The sequence below is a fragment of the Cyprinus carpio genome, chromosome A19 (assembly GCF_018340385.1).
Source record: "Cyprinus carpio isolate SPL01 chromosome A19, ASM1834038v1, whole genome shotgun sequence".
Classification (NCBI taxonomy): Eukaryota; Metazoa; Chordata; class Actinopteri; order Cypriniformes; family Cyprinidae; genus Cyprinus; species Cyprinus carpio.
Window position 1 is genome coordinate 209,104 of NC_056590.1, and position 25,995 is coordinate 235,098.

Here is a 25,995-nt window from a genome sequence, read left to right on the forward strand (position 1 = left end):
GAGAGAGGATAAAATAAGAAGCCAGCACAACACGAGACTGACAGTATCGGAGAGGGAGAGACAGGAAACAGCGCTGCTATAGAAACAGAGCTGCTGTGTGTGCACCAGTATGGACAATGTGAAGGATGAAGACATTATAAGTGAGGTCAACTGAGTTCAGATGAACAATGACACACATGACTGACAGCTGAAGCTGATGTGGCCTTCAGAACATCAGCTGTTAAATCACTCCAGCATGTACTTCACATCTAAAACACACTCAAGCATACTGGCAACTCAGATCTCAATAGATGATTTTTCTATAGGCATTAAACGAAAATTACTTTCATGCATTTCAACTAAATCATTAACTCAAATGTAATTATCAGCTCATCTGAAAAATCAATAAAAGATTTAATGATCAATTTATTTTGACCACAATATTTATATTTCTCTCTGAACAGCTAAAAGTCACTGAACTGGAATCAGCAAAAGATAATGAATTTCTGTGCATACTGGTAGACTGGTGAGCTTTTAATATATTTTAAAATGTAACTTATTCCTGTGATGTAAAGCTTTATTTCCAGCATCATTACTACAGTCTTCAGTGTCACATGATCCTTCAGAAAACATTCAAATATAATGATCTGGTGATCAATAAACATTTCTTCTTATTATGAATGTTGAAATCAGTTGTGCTGCTTCATATTTTTTTTTGTGGAAACCACTATACATTATTTCAGTACTTTTTGATGAAAAGAAAGTTCAAAAGAACATCACTTTTTCTTTTTTTTTTAAACAGAAATCTTTCATAACATCATAAATGCCTTGAATGTGAACCTTTGGTCAATTAAATGCACCCTTGCTGAAATAAATAAATAAATAAATAGCTTGACCACAAACTCTTGAATGGTTGTATATATAAAACAGTGTTCTTGTAATAAAAAATAGATAACACTGTATAGTAAATAAATAGTATATTAAACAAAAAATATAATTCATCTAAAAACATGACAAATTAAATTACAAAAAAAATTAAATTGAAAAAAGCAAAAAACATGTTTTTATTAGATGTACCATTACTTTGGAAATTATCATAAGGACCATTATTTTTTTCCTGGACTATTGTAATGTTGTTTGCTATCGACCAAAATTTTTGGAATATTGTGATATAAATTTTAGCTTTTATCAGCATTTCTGTATTACTCCATATTTTTCAAAGCTCTCACATGTAAATAATGCCAAGCTAAATTTTTTCTACCAGTTGAAAATTTAGACAGTCTTCACTGAATGTGTGCAAACTTTTAGCACAAAGTGGAAAAAAAGTAAATATTGGTGAAGAACGTAATAAATGAAAGTGGAAATAAAGGTTACAGAAATACAAGACTTTTGCTGTTTATAGTACTTGAGCTCAAACTCGACATGAGTGAACGGTGAGTAACAGCAGCTGCTGTGTAGTTTATGGTTCAATTATGCTGTTCATGACTTCGTCTAGCAATATTTTAATGACAATCATATAAGAAATTGCTTTAGTGCCCACACACTGATCAGCAGAGGGTCCTCCAAATCAACAGCCAAACCTTCTCGACTCCTCTACAGCCGCCAATGACGCAAATCAAATCATCTCAACCACACAGGACATTGAGTGGAGACTGATTGCAATTACAGGAGCTCTGGAGATGCAGAGGAGACGAGGAGATGTGAAGGAGAGCACAGAGGTGGACGCAGTGAGATTCACTTCAAGTGACATTAGCTTGTCCTATCAGTAACCAACAGACCTTCTCCAGGGTCTGTTTATCAGTTTATCTGTGCACTGCCACCAAAACATAACACAAAACACCTTAATCAAATTATTATCACTATTTTAATTTACTGTTTTTGCTTTCTTGGAAAACAGAAATAGTAATGGCTCATCAGTAACAAATATCAACAACTCGTAACAAATATCAGTAACAAATATCAACAATTCATCTTTTTGCACACAAATTTTTGGGTAAACCGTTTAAAAACTGCCAAAATGATCATTAAGCATTATGAAAATGATAATTATAAAGAGGATAAATAAGCAGTTATAACACTACAAGATGGTGTGTAGTATCAATCAAATTCCAATAAAGTCCCAGCCATCCAGTTCATAAGTTGGTAAAAATGAAATGGCTGGAATTATGCATTTTCTGGAAAGCTGTTCTTTCACATGCCTTTCCAAAAACCTTTACAAGGCATAAACACTAGTCCTCACTTTAATTACAAAAATATCTTAAACTTGCAAAATGAATTAAATACTGAAATACTGGTTAATTATTAACATTCTGAAGTAACTATTACATGTCTGAAAATAAGATGTAGAATGCACTCATAAATAGTTATTACCAATTTGTCACAAAAAACGTGGTGTGTAAATAATGTTTTAGATCTTACATGAATATGCTTTAAATCTTTATATCAAATTTATCAAAATTAAAATACCCATTTTGCAGTGTCCCAAAAATACATTATGACAGTAGTAATGCTGTCCACTGCTTTTGTCCAATAACAAATCAATACATATAAACTTTATCATTTTGAAAGTGACTTCACTGCTTTTGTCGAAGAATTTTTTAATACCAATAAGTTTTATAACACTATGTGTAATCTTACATGTAATCTTTAACAAATCTCAAAATTAATACCATTTGTCCCCAAATACATTATAAGTTGTAATGCTTAAATTCTCTTATATCTTATAAACAGAATTTAAATTTCACCCATTTATCAGTTACTGAACAACATCAAAAATATTCAAATCGGTTTATAGGTATTAGACACATTTTTAACATTGTGCATTCCTAGTTGTGTCAATGTTTCAACCAGAAACAGGATGGAAAACTGAACTTTTCATGCCTTGATATATAAAATATATGGTGTTGGATTTATTTTGTAATTATTTGTGAAATTTACTAAAAATATCTGATTTTCTTTCCCAAAGAAATGGCAAGTAACATTGAATTAAACAGTCAATTTTAAAGTAGATAGACTAAAATAGTACGTTTTGCTAAAACATACTGTCTGCAATCATCTGATTTAGACTTGCATTTTACTTTGCAAAAAAAAAAGATTATTAGATACATCTAACATGCAGAGAAAAATATTCACATTTTAATGTAAGCAACTAAAAAACGGGAAGAAAAAAAATCACACCACATAAACACAAATTATGTGAAAAAACTCATAAAAAATAATTAATAAACACGAAAAATTATCCTAAAAAGCTCTAATGGAAAATGTGCTATTTACGGATGCTAACCTTTGGCCGGCGGGCAGAGGAATCTGTCTCAGGTGGGCTCTGCGTTTGAGATAAGCGGTTTTGCCCATCTCTATTATTCAAATCCTGCCGCTGCCGGTGGCTCTTCTTCCATAATCACAGAGCATTTTCTCTGCCAGCTTGAGTCAGGACTGCGGGGCCATTCAGAGAGACTACAGGAGGAGTGCTTGTGACCATCAGATGACCTTATCTTCGTTTGGCAGTAACTTCAGTATTTGCTGAACATGGCAAAAGCCAGTTGATTACTGGGATCCACCAGACGGACAGATGTTATCGCTTCATCAGTTTGACGCTAGACGATTACCACTGTAACTATCACAGAGACAAAGACTGGCTGGAATTCTGCCACCGAAAACATGATTATTCATGACACGGTGCAGCAAAAACTGTGTGAAGATACAAAAAAACATAAAAGAGACAAACAAGAGCCAGAGAGATACGCAACAAACAATGATATAAATTTCTTCCTTCTGCTGAATACAAAAGGAGATATTCTGGAGAATACAGATACACAAACATTATACTAAACCCAAAAAATAAAATGCTAACATTTACTACTACAATAAATGAAATAATATGCCTATTAAATACAGATACATTTATTTTATAGTAAACTTAAAAAATAAAATGCTAACATTTACTACTACTTTCTTTGTCTCTTTAAGAAGAATCGCTTTATGTATTCCCTAATTGTAAGTCGCTTTGGATAAAAGCGTCTTAAAATAAATAAATAAAAGCGTTTTCATCATTTCCAAACTTAAAATCAGCAGGCTTTTATTTTGGCCGGTTGCCGGCAAGTAAGTATATGCGCTTCCGGATTTAGCACTGCTGCTGATTAAAGAGTGTCAGTGATATGATCAGTTTTGCATTGTGTTTTTTGAAAACGGCATGGGATAGCCCCTAGATTTAGCTTTGTCTTATAGTACAGTTTGTCGATCTAAAATGGTAATTGTGTATTCACAGCTGTCAACCATGTCGGTACGCAAATGCGCTGTCAGAACTTATTTATAGAGCGCATTTTTTTATTTTGGTCACGCATGCGGACCTGCAGACCACTTATGTGCACCCCTGACAATAGGGACCATCAACTGTTTGGTTTGCAACATTCTTCAAAATACCTTGTTTTATGTTTCACAGAAGAAAGAACCTCATACAAGTTTTTCTTTCTTATTTTTTTTATTTTTTATTTTTTTACAATTTGAGGGTATAAATGATGACAATTAAATTTTTTTGAGTGACCTATCCCATCAAACAAATGGAAACGTAGTGTGAACACTCTCAAAACTTTCCCTGTAAACCTATGTTCTGTGTACCAAAAGAGTGCAAAGTTGGACTGCAATCGAATTCATATTGTCATTTTCTGAAATGCTCTATTTCCTCCTAACTCTGCAGTACACATCATTTTTATTCATAAAGAAAATGTGCTATTCACCCTATTCATTGAATGTGAAAAATGTGCAAGCTTCACAGTGGAAGTTAAAGATTTAAAATCAAACTTTACTGAAAATGGCATTTTTCCATCATGAAGCAACTCGCACACAGTGTTTAGATACGGAGTGTTTCCATGGCATCAAATCCTGCTACAGCAACCGTTTCCTGACAATTTCAAACTCAGTATGAGAGGGTGGAGCTACTCAAGGTACACATATTAGAGCAAAAAAATAACAGCGGACAACGTGAGCTTGGAACACTGAGGTCTGACAAACTTTTTAGGATCCCAAGTGAAACTAATGGCCGATAAGGCAAATGTAAGTGCGCTCTCTGAGATGAAACGCTTTGCTTAAAGTGGTTAAAGCAGAGGGAATTATTTTTATGAGGTCCTGCTGAAGAGCTGTTGTGATTATGGTAAAGACGAGACTAAATTGTATTGAGTGGGAGGATGTTACTCACAAATGCTGTCACACAATAAAAGCATAACAGAGAACTTTGCTAATGGTGAAAGAGTTGCTGTCATTCAGTGTTCCATTTCCATTCAAATTAACAGACATATTACAAATTTGCACATCAAGATGTGCTGATAAGCAGATTTAAATGATTTGCATTTCATCTTTATGTACATTAGTAATCATTTTAACTCAAGGACAATGACAGGACGCAAAAAACAGCTAGAGATGAAGTATGGAAGGGGGATAGTTTCCAATGGCAGCTGTAGGGATGTCTGTTTAACGTGTTCATTCAATTTGAATAATTAAAAAATGCAATCAGGGGTGTCACAACATACTGGCATTGATGATAACAGTGATCTTTAAAAAATGTAATATAAATTATATATAAATATATAATGAATATAATAAAAACAATTTGTTTTAACTAAAAGTCAGGAATTATAGTTTGGAAAAAGTCTTTGGAAAAAGTCTAACTAGTAAAATGTTTACACGTTATGTGAAAACTAGTACAAGTATATAAATAACTAAAAAGAGACTTACTCATGTTTATGATCTCTGCTGAATAAAGTGCTTCATTCTTTTTTTCTGAGGAAATCCCAAATCTCAAATCCTCAACCACATCACATCTTTTGGGGTGAATTATGTCTTATTCCTCTCATCGCGAGCAAACAGTAAAAATAAAAAAAACTCGAGGAACAATCTCGCTACGTTGTCTTCTGTTGTGTGGGTGTATTCAAAAGCCAGTGAAACATTATAATTTGAATAGCGCGGTCTCCACGTGGGCATGGTCACATTAGAAGATGAAGGGAGACGTGAAAAACGGACATCGCGTTGTTTTCATATGGATTACTTTTATCACAGAATATTTGTTTCCGGCAGCACTTGTTTAAGTTTAAAAGTAGACATGTACCGGCTTTCTATAGATATCTCTCTCATGTCTCTGTGTTGAGTATTCACTGAGTTACAGTTCATTTTAATGACGCGTTTGTAACTGAAGATCAGCGCAGACAAAGGCTGCAGACAGCACTCCTGGTTTGTTATCTTTATTTTATAAGTGCACAAGGTTTTGTTGTTATTATGTCTGTATACAAAAAAAAGTAGACCCTTTACAGATTTGATTGATGTATTGCTCTTATCTGTACGATCAAAACTGAAAGTGTAATTTAAGTTATTTTCGGGGTTATCAGGAGAAAATGCCTCAAAACGCGTATACGCGTTAATCATGTATATGTCGACATTCCATGTCCTTTATTGTGAAACCTGCGAGACACAATGAAAACACAGCTCCGATCAAAGCGTCCTCCATCCTCCTGTTGTTAACGTTGTTCTTCTTTGTTTTCGTTGTTGAACACCGTGCACAAATAACGTTGCTGTCAACCAGCACTAGTACACACTGTCGGTGCAAATGCAACCCTTTAAATGGTACTGTGAAATAGTTTGTGCAAAATCGTCCCAGTACTTTAGCTCTGTACATTTAGTTCTGGAACTAAAGTGGTGCCAAAGGCCCTTAACAATACACTAAGCTCACGAGATGAGACAAAATGCAGATACTTGGTTCACTAGAACGTGACAATATTTTAATATTCTAATCTAGGGCTGTATCTAATGATTACTATTTTTAAGAATTTTTCAATGACAAAATATTTGTCTAATTACAAAAAGTAAAAATGCATTAAACAACTAAAATTCACAACCTAATCTAGGGCTGTATCTAATGATTATTTTGGTAATCAAGATAATGCACACTGTTTTTCTAGATGAACATTAAGCAATTCAAATTCACAACATATACAGAGGAAGAGTTTAGCCCTAGACGTGCTGGTATTCGGTAACGCGACATATCACGATTATGAATATGCACGATATTGTTATCGTGTGTACTCCTAAATACCGTAAATAATTATATATTACAAATTATTCAGAATTTGGAATGCATTTTAAGAATACTTTTCCCATTAGCTGGTCAAAATGCACAACACTGATGTATGCTGCTTGAAAGACGTGAGTGCGCTCTGATGTAAACAAGCATGCATGAGAAGCACATGGGGGAATGCGTGAGAGACGCGCTGAATGAAAGCACATTCACTCTCTGACAGCAGATGGCGCTAAACTGCAGAAAATGCAGCCGTTACCCTGGAAACCCCATAAATAAAGCAGCTGCTTTTCTAAAACATATTTAAATAGATTTAAATAGCCATTCGGATTTGCAGATTTGTTATGGTGTTCATCACAGCGCCAAACACTTAAATATTTAGACTTTATAGGCTATTTATTTTCAAAAAAAAATTTACATTTTAATCTGGACTACATCATGCCCTAGATATTGTTTGAAAGTGTTTTGATTATTTATAGTTCGCTCACACTTCACATTAGGGGTTCATTTGTTAACATTAGTTAACTCATTAGTTAAACTGCCAATGAAAAATTCTTCAGAACATTCATTACATTTACATTTAATCATTTAGCAGACGCTTTTATCCAAAGCGACTTACTCATTAATCTTAGGTATTCCAATATTTAATAACACGTTGTTAAAATCGAAAGTTGCAACTGTGTTATTTAATGAGCTAACATTAACTAAGACTTGTATTTTTTAACAAAGATTAATAACTTCTGTAGCAAATGACTATGGGAAATGAGGTCATATTGTAAAGTGATACCTATTGGTCGTTATAGTTATTTTGCACTTTAATCTGTGTAAAACTTTTACATTTACATATTTTTCTGTATTGCTTTATTGTATTTAAATGTTCAGTTATTTTTGTTATAAGAAAAAACATATAAAACCATATATACTATAATACGAAAAATTAAAATTAAAAACAAACATACAACAACTTAGCCCCTAACACAAACACATCAAGCAACATGAAAATTTGATACCGGCATATCCCTATTTAGCCCCTTTCACACATACAGTCTTTACTGATAAACTACTGGCAAGTTACCATGAATAGATCATGTGAACAGGACCTCTTCAAAAATCCTGGTAAATTTGTTCAGGCAATCATTTCATTTTATGGAGATAACATAATTACTCTGAGCTGTTTACAAATCTCTGCTGCTTTTTAATTAGCTTTTCTATGTAAATATGCGCTAGACGCACATCTCCAACCATCATGCCTCCAACCATTCAAACTCACTCAACCATTCAAAAGGATTGCGACTCCGCAATTGGATACTATTATGCACATCTCTTGTTAATCAGAGAAAAACATTCTGATTGGCTAGTAATGATAGTTCGGTTGAGAGTGAAAGCTGTGATTCTCCCATAACCCGGGTTTGTACAGAAACTGCAAAATTAAATTCCAGGACTTTCAAGGACTTTAAGCACTACTTCTTTCATTTTCAAGAACTACAATCAGATCACAATATCATCATAATCTTTCAAATTCTAATAAATAAACTAATAAAACAAAATGGTACAAATAAAGTGCAGCACATGCAAAACATGCAATGTCTGTGGCAACTTGAAAAGATACTATAGCAAAGTTATCGCTTTCCTTATTCAAAGTGATTTTTTTATGAATATATGATTGACCTGAGGAGTAAAAGCTTCATCATACACTTGGAAAATTATGAGCTATATCATGCTCGTAGACACTAGGGGTGTGACAATACACTTAGCTCATGAGATGAGACAAAATACAGATACTTGGTTCACTAGAATGAGACAATATTTAAATACTATTTTTAAGAAATTTTCAATGACAAAATTAGTTTTTTAATCACAAAAAGCAAAACAATGTAGTTGTATTTTGAAACATTTAAAGGGATACTCCACCCCAAAATGAAAATTTTGTCATTAATCACTTACCCCCATGTCGTTCCAAACATGTAAAAGCTCAGTTCGTGTTCAGAACACAATTTAAGATATTTTGTATGAAAACTGGGAGGCCTGTGACTGTCCCATAGACTTCGAAGTAAATATCAGTGTCAAGGTCCATAAAAGGTATAAAAGTCATGGTCAGAATACTCCATCTGCCATCAGACGTGCAATCTGGGAAAAAATTCAAAGATTCCACCATCACTAAAGAAGAGCTCGAAGGCGCCATTGCTAACAGTATAAAGCTAGCCCTTAAAGAGCAGCAAAGTACTTTGGATTCAGTTGTGGCCTCGACAGTAAGAGATGCGATAGACTCTGAACTGACCCCGGTACTGCGTGACCTACATAGGGACATACTAGCGACCAACAATTCTCTAAAAGTGCTAAAAGCAGAAGTTGAAAAGCTAGCCATCGTGGTGAAACAGACACGTGACCGGGTCGATTCCGTTCAAGCAGCTGCATGTGAGGAAAGGGAGAACAGTCACGAACCTGAGAAAACAGCTAGAACAACTTACCGATAAAGTGACGAACATGGAGGATAGGAGCAGGAGAAATAACGTGTGACAGGTGGGGTTGCCAGAGGGGGTGGAAGGCTCCGATGCAGCCGTTTTTCTTAGGATAATCTTTCCAAGTGGACTCCTGCACTGAAAGGACGCGATATTGAGATAAAGCGGGCTCATCGCGTGTATGTTGGAAGGCAAAGTAACTCCGAGCGACCGCATATATCTTTCGTGTGCTGGGATGGCAAGACAGATTGGTGATCCTGAAGGGTGCATGGCAGGCATACCTGGTGAAATATTCGCAGGATAATGTCACACTGCTATTTTTTCCTGACTTCAGTCCAGCCACGTCTGCCAGAAGAAGGAACCTCAACCCAGTCATTAAGAGGATGACAGCACTGGGTCTGCAGCCGTTTCTCATCTATCTGGCCATAATTAAACTACAACACAACAGTGAGCAGATGATGTTTGACTCTTTTCAGAAAGCAGAGGATTTTATCAGCTCACTGCCACAGAAGTAGGCACCTTAACTGCCCAGGAGAGGAGAATAACAAGGTGGACATGGACACTTAAGTTGCTGCTGTGATCTTCTATCCTGCAATCTTGTCTAGTGACTGATAAGCTTTGAAATCTTTTTTTGGAGCTAATGGAGAGAAGGTTTGATTACTAGGTCTTGACACTGGGCTTTTTGGGAACAGGGTTTGCGCTGGTGTGGACCGGTCATGTATCCAAATATTTTTCTGCTTTTTTTTTTCTTCTTAGGCCTATATTCTTGGTAATGTGCAGTCTGCTTTGGTTCTTGTTCAAAGTTGTTTGTTGTTCCTCTTTCTGTGCTATTTTTATTTTATACAACAGACATTCATATCTTTATTTATTTCATTTGAATTTTAAAAGGATTGCGCACTCGGATGGTCTGGCATATAGAATTACTTTTGGGAGATCTCATTTTGTGCAGGATTGGAATGATCCAACTTCTCCATCACCATCTTTACCACCTGTTTCCTTGGTGTGTGGTGAAATTGTTGATCGCATTGCAATGCCTTTTTCTGTCAAATCTGTTTGAAATCGTGAATTTTTTTTTTAATGTAGGACTATTTTTTTCCACAGCCAAACGCTGCACGCCGGAGATCCAGCATGGCGCAGGAGAACTTTAAGCCCCGAGTTATGGTAACAAAGTCTTTCTTCACCTCCCTACAGTTTGCTTTTTGTTATTTGGAGTGTGATTCATTGGCCAAAAAAAGAGAAAACATGAACTACACAAAGATAAGGGTGAATTTAACTGATTGCATTTTTTCCCCCAAAATTTCTACAGATATTGTGATAATACCGTATATACTATAATATCTTGAATTCTTTTAGCCAAGAAAATCGCAATACTGTGACAGTCCTAAATGCAATTTATTGGACAGACTAGCAAGCACAACTGCAAAATGGATTACTGTGAGCTGTAGATCATGACAAGCTAATTTTCATTGATGAGCTGAAAAAACAACAGCAACAACAAAAAGTGAAACGGAGTATGTTGCAAAAATGATGCCACAATCTCTATCAACAATAGTTTTTCCTCAAAAAAGGTTGTTTTAACCTGTACAATCTGATTTCAGATGTAGTGAAAAATTATAGCTTCAAAGTAAAACATGGATTTGTCATCAAGAATGAAATAAGTGCAAAAACTTTGATTTCACCAACTTGAGGGGATGACAAAAAAGTGTGGAACTGATAAAAAATAAGAGCATGAGAATACCAGGTGAGAAAACCAGATTGTTCTGAGAAGCTGTAATCACTAGATACAGGTCCTTCTGGAGCAAAATGGAAAATTTGAGACACTGGAATAAATTATTTTTCTATTCCACTCATCTCATTGTTCTCCGCTCTGAACTCCTAACGATTACGCTACTGCATTCATTGAGTTGGCACAGGCAGCAGACACAGTGCTGTGGTTCTCCGAGTCACTGCTAATGACTGCTGGGAAGCAGAGAAACTAGAAAAATAGGGACAGGTCTAATTTTTAGAAAATGGGTGCAGTATGAGCCATATGATAAAAAACTAGAGTGCTCTTTCTTTCCGTTTAGCTGCTCCAGACAAGAGCGGGCCGGCCCAGAAAGCAGCTCCTCACACACGCTGATCTGACAACATCCTGCGGACTACACCAGTGTCGGACAGAAGTCTGGGCAGCGGGTGGGGCATTGGTGCTTGGACAGGAAGATGTAAGAGGCCGTGACCCAACCTTCTGCTAGATCTCTAATTCCAGACATTGCCATGGCAACTGGTAATGTTATTTGCCGAAGACAGTGGCAGTTTCGGGAGTACAAGGGCCTGCTGGAAATCAGGCACAGCAGCGTGTGGCTAATCAACACTTACAGCACTGAAGCAAGAGGTTTATAGCTCAATCACAGAGCCCTATTTTGTCGGTAAAGCACTTCATGCATATTACAGGTTACACAGAACGTCATAATAAAATTCATCATTAGAGTTTCGACAATTCAAGAAAAAAAAAGTGCAATTTTACTTTACTGGCACTGGAGGAGTAATACCTTGGCACATTCCCCGTTACGCACACTTCTTCTCTGGTCGATGTTTGGGCTGCTTCCTCAACAACAGTGGCCAGTGGCGGGACGTGATCTGATGCTGGGGCCTTCTGCTTGCTTGTGTGGGGCCGCTCTTCCTCTTCCTCCTCCACTACCTCCATCCTCTCCTCTTTCCCTTTTCCCTCGCTTTCATTGTCACTCTCTTCCCCGAGGATGTCATCCACCTGCCCAAAAGAGTTCAATGTATGATTAAAGGATCTGTTCATTTAACCAAGATAATCAACGTTTGTCATATGACAAATTAAATTATGTTGTACATGGTTCTTCTCAAAGTCCAATCACATTTTGAGAGGAACAACCCATGCTTAAATTTTAAGTGTATATATATATATATATATTAACAGATGGCAGAAACCTGGCCCAAATATAATCTATATATATATATATAGATATATATATATATATATATATATATATTATATATTATATATATATTTATATATACAGATTCTCATATTTTTCTTTGTTTCAGCTTTGTAGGGTTTTACTGTACAGATATATATATATTAACAGATGGCAGAAACCTGGCCCAAATATAAGACAGATTCTCATATTTTTCTTTGTTTCAGCTTTGTAGGGTTTTACTGTACAGCTTATTTGCCTATTCAAATGATAGTGAAATTGAGAAATTTACATGCAAACAAGAGCCGAATAAGAACTAAATGGCCTAAAATACCAAAAGAAATGTTTTTTTTTTTTTTTTACTACTTTAGGGTGAATTAGTATTATATCATGTCATTAAACAAAAAGTCACACTTGTACATGTGTGTGAAATCTTACTAACATCAAAAAGTTGAAGAAGCTTGGTGCAAGTTATTTATTTTTTAATGGCCTTTTCAAACAGGGGTTTTCAGCTATGAGTTACGATGTGTGTTCCTAGTACATTGAACAAAAAATTCAATTTGTCATGATATGACCCCTTTAATGTGTATGAATGTTAGCACTCAAGTGTTTAGCCTTGGTCTGGGCATTCACTGACACAAGTTAGTGCTTTCATAAAGGCAGACCGGGGGCTCAGATCACCCCAATTATTCTTAACAAGAGCCGTAAGACAGACACTGGCAAAAATGATCAGCAACTTCACATACGACTGATCTCTCTACTAGCCCAGTGTAATTGCTCTCTCCTCCTCTTGGGAATAGCAATCACACACACCATTTTCCCCTTTCTGCTTATTATTACAGTAAATGGAGCCTCTGAAAAAGCCTGCAGAAATATGTCAAAGCCATGTACACAGGTTATAAATGAGCTCAAGGTAGGGTGCTTAAAAAATAGCCCCAAATAACTTTTTCCAGTTTAATCTGACAGATAAGCGTAATGAGGGGGAAACATTTAATTAAAAGTAGACTGTTTGTGAGGAGTGTTATCTAGAAGCATCTTAGTAGATGGACCAATCCCCAGGCACCCATGGGATGCAATTATGAACGGCACCATATCAATCTAAGAAGTGAATTAAAGTCATACTTTAAGGCAAGTTCTAACACTGGAGGACTCATTAACTTTTCCTTCATCATCAGATGAAAGATCAAGAGCAGCATTATTCCAATACTTCACTAATAAATATATGGGGGTAGAATTGTTGCATTATTCCAAATAAATAGATTATGATCCACAAATAAATGTAAAGTGATTAACAAAAAGCAAACATATTCACAAAATAAATAGAATGATATCCTCAAATAAATCTTAGTTTCACAAATTAAATACACAAATAAAAAATGAGACTTGCAAATAAAAAATATATTCACAAATATCTTTTAATTCTACAAACACAACTTTGCCTGGCATTTATTTGTGAATCGTGTCCTGTGCCTTTGTAGATCGCTGCACGCATTTGTGGATTTTGAGACATTTCTATTGTCAAGACGCACACCAATCCACAAATGTATAGACTCCACCCACCACCTACTCAAGCCAATCAAATAACAGCCACACTTCACTGGCCAATCATAGCACGCTCTCTCTATAACCAATCATGTTTTGCTTTACAATCTGGGCGGGAGCAGATTCATTTTGCCCCTTCAAACTGAGCTGAAGTGCTGTTTGTGTGGTAAAATAAAAAAAGTACACGGTGTAAGACACGGCATGGGTTATTTAGCCTTTTAAAGCACAATCGCGGTAACAAATATAGGGCATGATAACATGTATAATATCAATTATGGGCCAAAGTGAACATCTGGATACCCGTCTCAGCAACACTGCAGTGTGTAGTAACCTACTGGTGTTTTGCAAGTGTACAACGTAAATTAAAATACCTACCTTGGATGCTGTTAAGAAACTTGTACAAAAACTAGTAAATCTGATTCATATGAAATATTTTTTGCGTGATCAAGTGTTTTAACCAATAAATATCTCGTCTTACATTTATATCCATTTATTTTCAACACACCTGCACCACATTTAAAAAAGAACCCACCTATATTTTTCCTCCCCAAACAATGGCAATAACTTTGTAATACTTTTAATTAATGTTTGAAAATATTATATATAATATACAGTAGGTGGACATCCAAAACGTTGCTTCTACCGCCGCTCGTACCGCCGCCGCGGCGTCTGCAAAGTGCATTTGCAGCTTTTGTCCACTGAGTGGCGCTTTAATCACAAGTTTTCAAACAAGCGCATCAAAGTGCTTTGTGGCAAACTTAATGCATGTGCTTGACGCTGATGTGTTTTACATTTGACGGCTGCAGTCAGGGAAAATGAAAGAAAAACACTATAGTTAAAATATTTAATATTCACAGATGAAAGTTGGGTAATTATGAAGTTATGTGCATTTCTTAGAACGAATTCAAGCAGGATAAATGTCAAGCCTGTGCCCTGAGCCTGTGCTTATATTTTCTCTAAGCTACACAGTATTACACCATATTTTAGATTTGACACATTTAATAGGTGTGCAGTATTATTTATATAATATGAATTATGTGTTATATTATTCAAAAATAAATTGTGGTTTACTTTGCATCAGAGCATTAAAAGTGGTAGCCTATTTTAGTGAGCTAGGCTACATGGATTTACATGCAAAATGTCAATATTCTCATATATTAGGCCTATATTTTAATTTATATTTTAAAATTCCTTTAATAAAACAACATGCATTTTTGTTATTCGTTACCTGTCCTTTATTTTGACAGACAACTTCTTTGGAAAATATATTTGTCTGTACACTGATTAAGAAATTGTTGCATGTTTTATAAATTGTTTTCTTTATTTTAGTAAAACGTAAGGCACTGTATAATTTCGTTCCCATTATTTAGGCCTAATTAAAACAAGAAACGAATAAATTAAACCTGCACGATTTAACTAAATCATTGAAAGTCTAAAGAATGGACGGATTAATAAAAACGTTCTCATTTTTAAACTCAAGTTCTCTCAGTATAATCAACAAAATACACACGATGTAAATAAGAGCTTCATTAATTGACAACTTCAGTGATTTTAAAGGGAGCCTTCTTTACTTGCTTTCATGTAATTTAAGTAAAAAAATAAAATTGCAGCCGCATTTAAATGCAGGTGTGTAAGTCTTGTCTGCTTGCAAGATTTTGCTCGGCGCGAGTCATGCTGAGTGCAAGCGCAGCATTTATTCTTATTTGTTTTATCTTCTTTACAAATCTTGTTTGGTTTTATTTTGGATAATTGCATGTAAAAAATAATTTACGTAGTAATGCACACGCAAAATGTGAATTATTATTCATATTCAAGAAAATTATCAAAAATCATTAATAACAGGGAGGCGCCCTCTCGATCACTTGATTTTTTTTCCTAAAAATAAAAGATAATGAATTAACTTAAAATTGTGACTTAAAATTAATCCTTTTTTTAAAAAAACTTGAACTTCAATACTATTAAACTGACTTTAAAATCTCAAGTTTATCTCGAGTTTATAAGTTACAAAGGATAAGATGTCACAGTGCATGTTAAATAGGCCTAGTTCTAATTATATTGTTAACAAGTTCATTTAGACTAACAATATAATTCGATTTTTTTTTTTTTTTTAAATGAACAATTCCTGTATAAAATGGGACATCAACCTTTATATCAAACATTTTGAAAATCGTCCACAGCTGAGCAACGCGCGAGGCAGGTTGAGCGTGCGAAGTGAATGTGCTGCACAAAGTCATTTTCAGATGCAATGAAAATAAAAAAATAAAAAAAAACCTGGATAGCCTAGATTAGGCCCAGACTCTGTTCCTAAGTATATAATAATTATAATTACTGTTAACCCACAGTAACAAATTTTAACCGATTAATCGCCTATTTTCGTTTGCTGCATTTTTTTATTTATTTATTTTTAAACAGGTTAAAAAATAAATTAAGTTTGTGAGAGGAAAAAAAAATATATATAAGTAATGTATAAGTTGCATTTTATTACATTCAGAAATAATAACGGCTGGCCTAATAATGTTATAATGTGCCAACAGGATATTTTTAGTTCCCTTCACTTTACAACAAATCCTTTAAATTTAACAAATTTATCAGAACAGAACAAGAATTACAAATATTTAATTCTAATGGATAAATAAAATTGCAGTATATAATAATATAGGCTTAGCTATAAACAAACAAAAAAAATAAGTGAATAACAATTTAAAGCGAACCATAAGGTAAGGTTGGGCTCTCATTCAGGAGAAATCCAAACGTTTCCATATTCGTGATGTTGCCTATTTCAAGCTTAACTATTATTCATTAGGTAAAATAGGCTTTGTAGTTCACGCATGTTTCAGTATCAACGAAAAAAATAAATAATAATAAATCATAAAAAACAAAAAAAAGCCAAACTCTACCCCCGCCCAATGCCAATGTCAACGTCAACCAATGCTGTTTCCAATGAATATGCGCGAGGCACCAGCGCGATCAAACAGCTGAAACAGAAAATACTCAATTTTTGGTCACACAGTAAAGGCATAATTCAAAAATGCAAAGTGTTAGCAGTTTGAAAAATCAAGAATTATAACAGAATTAATAATAATTATTGCTAAATGCTGGACCGTTCTCATTTCTATCTGCAAATGGAACCTGAAAGATTTTTTTTAAAACCAAGAATGAACCGAAATGAAAACATTTAGCTTTTTATCCGTATATATAGGCCTTATATTTAATGACTGTTTAATAACAATAGCAAACATAAGATCCTTTGTGTAAAGGTCTTCTTTTAATTTTTGATGAGTAGACTGTAGCCTTAGACTATTTTTTATTTACAAATTAAAACACTGTACATTTTTTTAATGGTTTTTAAAGATGGTACAATGTTATATCATAATGTTATTGTTGTTTTACCTCCTCCTTTTATCTAATTTTACAATTACATTCAGTTCGCAATCCGTCCCTTTGCGCCACCTGGCGGTAGTTTCGCGAATGAATTTAACACGCGACTGACTTGCAGTTAACGCCGCGGCCCTGCGGCGGCGGTACGCGTTGCGGTATTACCTATTTTGGTTGTCTACCATCTGTGTATGTGTGTGTATATATAATAATATATAATATTAAATAAAATGCCCATCTTGGTAAGTATCCTATAGCAGACATAGCCGGCTGAACGTACTTAGTGTTTTAAAGTGACAGCACTTTCTTAATGTTAATCAAACAGCAACAACAAAGAAATCACTCACTGCTCTTGATTGAATAGCTTTTGTAACTTTAATAAAAATTTATCTTATTTTATAACATCAAATATGCAATGCTGTTTTACATTTCATTACTTCATTCAATTTCTGTACCTAAAAACTAATGTTAGACCTACCCCCCAAAATTTTATTTGTATCTTTACTCTTTTGTATTTATTTGTGCTATTGCTTGTAGTTAGATAGATTATTCTTATTTTCTTTATTTTTATTTGACAGTATAGTATTTTCCTAAACATAGCAGGTACCGAACCGTGACTCTAAAACAGTGATACAAACAGAAACGTGATTAAGTCGAACCGTCCCACCCCTAGAAAATTGTATTTATAATGCTATATACATCGTTAGATCAACATAGCTGCTCATATATCCATATCCATCTTATTCAAACTGCTTCAATGAAAAACTGGAAAACGCTGTTATGTCGGCTGTTGTGTGACGGCAATTTAACCTAGATTACAAACTCGCATGTTTATCATGAGGCTGAATTCAGTAATTTATTAGTCAGTTGATGCTTTTCCTTCCATCTTGAATGACACTTCCATAATGCCTTTGTATCCAGTACAGCATTGTTCCCATAGCTGTGATTTAAAGCGCTGTTTTTATGGCATTTTTTAAAGGCATGTAAAATATACTGTGGCTTGGCTTGATACACAATCTAATAATCTAACGAAATCCAATTTTAAACATCTTTTACTGTATCAATTTTTATGGCCCTTATATTTCTTATTTGAGCCAATGCATATTATGAATGAAGTTATTTCAGGAAGAGACCACCCTGGCTGTAAAGCAAAACGTGATTGGTTATAGCAAGAACGTGCTATGATTGGTCAGTGAAGTGTGGCTGTTATCTGATTGGCTTAAGTAGACAGTGGGTGGAGTACATACATTTGTGGATTGTCAGCGTGTTGATGCTGGAAATGTTTCAAAATCCACAAATGCACAGCGAGCGATCCACAAATGCGTGCAGCGATCTACATATGTACAGGATGCGATTCCCACATGAATGGCAGGTTGTGTTTGTGACATAAACATTTATTTGTGAATTGAATTAATATTTGTGAAACTCTGAGATTTATTTGTGGATCTCATTCTATTTATTTGTCAATATGTTGAATTTTTTGTAAATCTCTTTACATTTATTTGTGGATCATAATCTATTTATTTGGAATAGTGCAACAATTCTACCCCGATATAAGTATGCTGATCACTGATAACAATGAAATTTACAGCCATAGTGCATTAATATTTAAATCAAACTTACAGAGCTGTGTGTCAAATGTATATAGGTATAAATAATTTTTTTAAGTCACCATGAACCACCAATTTTTATTTCTGTGACACCAGCTATTCAATGAGAAAACAATGTAGGATGGGATTTGATTATATCTATATTTGACTATATAATCTGAAATCGATTAGATAGTGAAATGCGAGTGACACTGCTCACTTCTGAGGATTGTTTTTTGATTGGGAAAGATTGATGGTCAATTTCACTGTTGAGCATCTCAACAGATCCTAATGGTAACATATATATACCTCAAATATACTGTTATGTGCTATACTGCCATTAATGTTAAGTAGCATTTTTAACCCACTGGCATAAATTTAAAAATCCTTTCAACAGAACTTCAACTAAAGTTACATTATTCAATATAGTTGCAGTCAAGCACATTCAAATGAAAATATTTAAAATCTCACTCAATCATAGCTTTAAACACTGACCCTACTGTGTTAGAATGGCTCCTTGCTATGGGTGTCGCAATATACTTCAATTGAAAAATGTGACTGTGATATTAAAAAAATTAAATGTTGATACCAAGTTAATGCTATACATATGATAATATCATAAATCAGATCTTCAACCCTGCAGACTCACTTTCCTGCAGAGTTCAGCTCCAACCCTAATCAAACACACCTGAACCAGCTAATCAGGGTCTACAGGATTGCTTTAAAAAAAATCATAGGCAGGTGTGTTGAAGCAGGCTGAACACTCCATTTGTGTATTTGGTGTAATGCAATGTGTTTATGCAGTTTAAGGTTAAAAAAAACACATTATTTTAGACCAACTATACAGTCCAAATACACCAACCAACCCTGCCTTTCTGAAACGCGTTGATTTTTACAAAGCTCATTGTTCTGAAAAGCGAGGTGTATGCTTATTGGCCAGCTATCCAGTGCATTGTGATTGGCCGAATACCTCAAGCGTGTGACGGAAATGTCATATACCTTAACATACTGTGATGCCGTGTCCCGGTGTGCCAAGACAAAACCAATAAAACCCATTACAAGTGAGGCATTTGTTGCATCCAGTGGGGACATAATTATTACGGATTATAATGACTTAGACTGTCTTTTTACGCGTTGTGTATCGCGCCGCGTAAACATAAAACCATGTCTGCATTTGTGATTGTGTGCTACTCTACACTGCTCAAAACTCACATTTGAATCATCAGTGGCAAATTCTTTAAATATGAAAACGTACTTACAGGCTGTGTGTCAGAAGCGCCAGACCGTTCTTGCAAAGTTGGAATTGCCCCACTTTATAGAAACAACATTTGTGCACAGGCATTGTAGGCTACTCTCCCAGGTTCAGAAAACAGTCTTCCGTAAAATGCGGAATATTTGGGATTTTTGGGTTGAGCTGTTCTGGAACAGTGCTGTAAATACAACTTAACCACTGATTTCTAGTTATGTCCTCTTTTGGAAGGCCAAATAACGTAGTTTCGCTTTCACAATGAAATACACAGCGTCTCCACAACATGGCGGCGACGGCAACAATACTACAGTGAGAATCAAAGTTACGCCTTCTTTCTTTGCGTGTACATTTGGGCGGTGTTATGCCAATCTTCCCACACAGTTTAAACGAGGCACTTTAGGAGGGCGTGGACGAGTCTTAACTTTTAAACAGAATATCTCTTTGAGTTTGAGACTTTAGTCTTTGCAACTTTAGGGATCTTATCTATGCACGAATAGCTTGTAACACTCCATAGAGAAAGGAAAACTTGAAATTGCATCATATGACCCCTTTAATGCTGGTTGCCACACATTATAAACTGAACAAAAACAACAATGATGCAGTGAGTAGTAACTACTGCTGCACCTCATGTTGCAAAAATCTGATATTGTGACAGCACTAGTTCTCACTAACAACTAATAAACAAGTCACATCACAGACCCCATCCACTGAAAACAAGAATAGCATCCAAGCAAATCAAAATCCAGTGACCAAGTGGGACAATATAATAGATCAGCACCTCTAAAGTGACCAAGTGCTGCTGTAATGCACAGGCATAATTAGATGAGCGAGGAAACTGATAAGGGCAAACAGATGGAGCAAAGAGAGACAATTCCCCAAAAGCCCTGCCACACAGATGCACAATCATCAGCTTTGCTGGCTCCACCACAACATGAAATGTGGTCTAAATGGACTGTGGTTCCCTCTAAATGGCGGTAAGGCAATTGGTTTCTCATTACTGAGGTCCAATGTGAATGTGAATCTGTGCTAACACATACGGACTCTAACATACAACCTGAATTGGCCATGAAGGGAAAAAAAAAGCACACATAATAAGGAAGATTTGATTTTATCACATGGGGCACAGCCAAATTAACCCTGGAAAGCAAACACTGGCTCCAGGGCTAACAGCCTGCATACTAAGGAGAGGCACCTACGTATTTGGGGGTGTTTTATTAAAACGTTTCATCACTGTATAATTACACAAAGATGCATGACTCTATAAAGATTAAGATCATAGCCTTTCAGAAAACCTCAATACACAAATAAATAACAAATAATCTTTCAATGCATATGCTTCCACCTTGGCTTATGACTAAGTACACCTTAGCAAGCCATGGTCCACATTAACACGAGTAAAACTGTTAATAATTGAGAAATTAGAGCAAAAGCAAGAACATGTTTTCAGTGTCAGAGTGGTAGCAGCTGACCTTTTTCAGTCAAAATGATTTTGAATTTCAGCAAAGTCAAGAAGAGTACAAAATCAAAGCCTTTCAGTTTGTATGGGTCACAAAACATGATTTGGCTGCGTCTTTCACCTAATAAAAGCAGAGACTTGCCAAGTCAGTGAAAAGTCCCCAATTCACTGACAGGCAGAGAGATATAGTGAAAGTGTTGGCGACTCACTGTTCGCCAAGGGAGAATTTTTAATACTTCAAAAATGTAATTTCAGACACTGGATTTTGACAAGAGTGCAATTAAACACGGATCTGTCAAGATAAAAACCTCACTTATGTATCAAGTCTTCTCTACTTTGAGTTTGGTCTTTGATAAAACTGTGAAAGAACAGCAGTTTGCCGTGATGATCTAGTGACAGAAAAGCAGCCTCAAAAATAAGCTGCCACCAGTTAGTTTCCAGTGGGAAGCATTCTTAATTATTAAAATTCAACACATTAAGACACTTCATAAGGTGATAGGCTTTGAAATCAAACTACATTTTCAGTGATTCTATGTACCAGTTCAGAAGGTAAAATAGATAAAGCTCTTCATTGTTGTATAAGGCGTGGCCTTCTTATTAATTGAAAAGGGAGAACGTTGCCAGAAGAAATTAAAAAATGTTCTATCAAAAAAAAAGTCACTTCATAATTACATTTACATAATCACTTTATAATTACAGCTTCCATGTTTGTAAGCATAAACTTTATAGAAGGACTTAAAGTCAGCGTCTTTTATGTACACTAATGTAAGTCCAGAGAACAGAAGGCTCTCCAGCTCTCCTGCTTGAGCAGCTGCCTTAAACTTCAGACAGTCACAGACAGCATGTAATGCATTTACCCAGCAAGAATGATGAGACATGTAATTAAATTACTTTTTTTAATATATCAGTGCTTGACTCCTCACTGAGCTGAGAATGAGCGAGACAAACCCACAGACAACTCCATGCAGACACATGGCTGGAGAAAGCTCGAAGATAAAGTTGAATATTGCTGCTGTGACCTGTTCAGATGGAGCTATGGTAAAGCACTGTCGTAAAAATGAAGTAAAGGGATAAAATAGCCTAGTAGTTCATAAATTTGCACCATGTTGAGCTGTAACTTTAGGCGCTTACTTAGGCAGCTGACCCTTCACAGGGAGTTTGACTGACAGGTGCTCTGACCAATCATGACATTTCTGTCTGACAAACAAACCAGACAAGAGAGTAGATTAACATCGGTGGACTTGACCTTGAAAGAAGTGTATTGATGTCTTTCCACAGTTGAAACAAGATTCTGATGTTCATTCATGTTTATTTCATCCTATAACTAGTAAAAAGGAAGAGATGATCGGTCACATGCTGCTTGAACTGAGGCACTACAGCAATCTGTCACGAAACATTAAAGAGCCACAAAACGCTATTTATTGACCACCCCATCAACCAGCCTTGGGGAAGCAACTCAACCAAGGCATACTCAAAGGCTCTGCTTGGATGGGGCCATGACAAAGAAATATGGTAAAAGTGAAGTAAAAAACAGCCATATGCACCATGTTGAGCTGTCGAGGGGTGACCTTTAATGCTTGGGTGATTTTTAACTGAGTTTGAAGTGGTGAGAAAGAGGGTCAACACCACAAAATCTGAGGCCATGGTTCTCACTGTAAAAGGTGGACTGCACACTTTGGGTGAGCTGCTACCCCAGGTACCCCAGGTGGAGGACTACAAGAATCTCAGGCTTTTGTTCAGGATTGAGAATAGTTTGGAGCGTGACATGGATAGGTGGATCAATATGGTAACAACAGTACTGCAACAACAGTACCAAAACCCCATCATTGGGCACACAAGGACGGGAAAAGTGCGGTGGCATGAGGGGTGCCTCATTAGAGTGTGCATATAACGCTAGCCAATAAAAGGAAGTTTTAATAAAAATTAACAAGTTAATTTTCCCATAATGATTTGCATATTGGTTTAGTGAACCAGGTGCTTAAAAAATGGTTGCTTCAAAATAAACACCACATTCTTTATGGTTCCCCCACAGTTGTGTCTGTGCTTGTGCGAGTGCCATGAAAGCTTGTCAAATATGACAAAGCATTAGACCAGTCTGTAAGCACATTTTTGTACTGTGTCATCATTAAAATACTTCCGGTCCAGTTGAGTTTGACTCTGAATAAGGTGTGGATGAGACTCACAAGGCTGTCTGGTATGAGCGCACGACTTCAAAATTTCCAAAACTAGAGGTGAAAACTTGTGCATGACTACCCTTATTTCCATATGCACATATCTTGTGGAAAACAAATTAGAGAAGAAATTTCTTTGCCCAGCACACGAGGGCATAAAGGCTTAAAATGATTGCGGTGCAAAGTGTCAGATTGGAGGTCATGCAGATTTGCCAGCCAAAGCCTTGTGTCCAAATAACAGTCAACCCCCACTAATTTGGAAAGGAACTTTCCAAAATATGGCAGCTGTCTGGGTGAAAACACAAAGGCAGACTGAGAGAGCGTCACAAGAGTCACCAAGAAGGAAAAAGCATTTGGACACATTACATTATTCATAACCTATAAGATATTGCATGAATTCAGTGATGCTATATAAAGTTCCCCAACCCCAAATGTTAAAAGTCACCTCAAGGCTGCAGTCAAGCTGCCTTACAGTATGGGCCATCACCGCACACAGCAGTTTCCCAGTGTAAAAGATGAACGCCCAAAGCTTGAAAGTCTCAGCAGAGAGAAAATGATGGAGCTCCTGCTACATAGAGATCTACAAAATGTTATATGAGACCTATAGCCATAATTTATTTAAACACGACCAAACTAAGATAATGTCTGTCCCCTCAAATTCAAATCCAATGATCCACAAATCAGCACAAAAAAAAAAGTGCATTCAAATGTTAGACAGTCATCTAACTAGTGACTAGTTGATTAGCACTGCCAGTTAATTGTTGTTGTTTTTTTCTGGATATTTTCTCTTTAGGTTTTTTGGATTTTATATTTTAAAAACTGCTTTTATGTTGATATTTGATATTAAGGTAATTTTGTAAATGGTTGGCAAGGAAGGATTTATTGATGTAATCAATCATAAAGATAAGACTAGCAATGTCATAAGACCCCTTTAAACAAGTGCATGCTTTTTTTATGTGCTTCATGCATGGATTTTAGCATTCGGCATATCCAGCCAAACCACAGTATATTTACTGCAATATTGCCAATAGAAAAGAGCAGAGGTTGTCTATTATTTCATCAGAATTTGCAGTGGGAAAGAACTCTCAAAATGAGACAAGGTCGATAAAAAGTACACTGTGCATACTGAGAGTACAGACAACCTTGGTACCCATTCAGTGGCCTGGAATCGGAAATATATGAGGCAGCGCAGATGAAGTCTGGAAGTGTGAAGAAATAAAGGATGTTACATAAATCTTCTGGGCATAGAGTTTGTTTATCTGGTGCAATTTGCTGGAGAGACAAGACTAAGATAGTGAGCTTGGACTCTCAGTCAGGGTTACAAATTCTCTCTTTTGTTTGAACAAAGGTCTGGTTTTACACTGAACTGGAAGGATGGCTGCAATAGGGAAAATGATTGAGCCAAGCCAATAGTATTGGGGCGATCTGAGCCATAGAGGGATATAGAATGCCAACAGAGACTACACTGTTTTTAAGTGTAAGTATAGAACTCCATGTGAAAATATTTTAGGGCTCCTACATCTTACAATAAAATCTTCACCAAAAAAATAAAAAAAGTCGTTCTCTTTGAAACCACAAGCTCAAGCTGTGTCTTCTGTGAATGCTGTAAGCATCTGTGGGATAAATGGAGAGTTTCAGTACAGCCTACAGAGACAGCAGCCTAAAGACCTCTAGATCTTCAGCAAGATCTGAAGCAGCACTACAAACATTCAGACCGTCAGGTTTTCGATTTCAGTCACGTTTCTTATTAAAAGCCTAACAGCTTTGTTCACAGCATAACTAAAAGAACAAGAGTGTGTCTAATTCAATAGAACTTAGCATGGTGCATCTTCACATGGCAAGTCTGTATAATGAATTTTTAGTGAATAAATAAAATCATTCATTTCAGTCTGTTACTTACCAGTAGAGTAGTTACTTGCAGAGTTTTTTAAAGTTACACTTTAAAGATCTTTAAGACACACAAATAAATCACAGCATAAGCAATGTATTCTTTCACTTAAATAAACATGCTGAAACACACATCGAGCTGCATTACAGGGTAAAAGCAAATTTGAAATGCTCAAATGCAATTGGTTCATGTCCTAGCATAACACAAACACACTAAGTACTACAGTAATAATGTGTTTTAAAATAAGGTGATGCAGAGATTATTTGCTAATACTTGCCAAATCTATATACTGAATTTGTTAAA

The 25,995-nt window shown here is 35.7% G+C and overlaps 1 protein-coding gene across 1 annotated transcript in view; it reads right to left on the reverse strand.

Moving 5' to 3' along the window:
- Window positions 1-25,995, reverse strand: part of LOC109061757 (RNA polymerase II subunit A C-terminal domain phosphatase-like) — a 94,812-nt gene that overhangs the window by 24,788 nt on the left and 44,029 nt on the right. Inside the window, exon 12 of the mRNA XM_042777189.1 lies at window positions 12,027-12,244. Coding sequence (XP_042633123.1) covers window positions 12,027-12,244 — 218 coding nt within the window. The remainder of the gene's footprint in view (window positions 1-12,026; window positions 12,245-25,995) is intronic.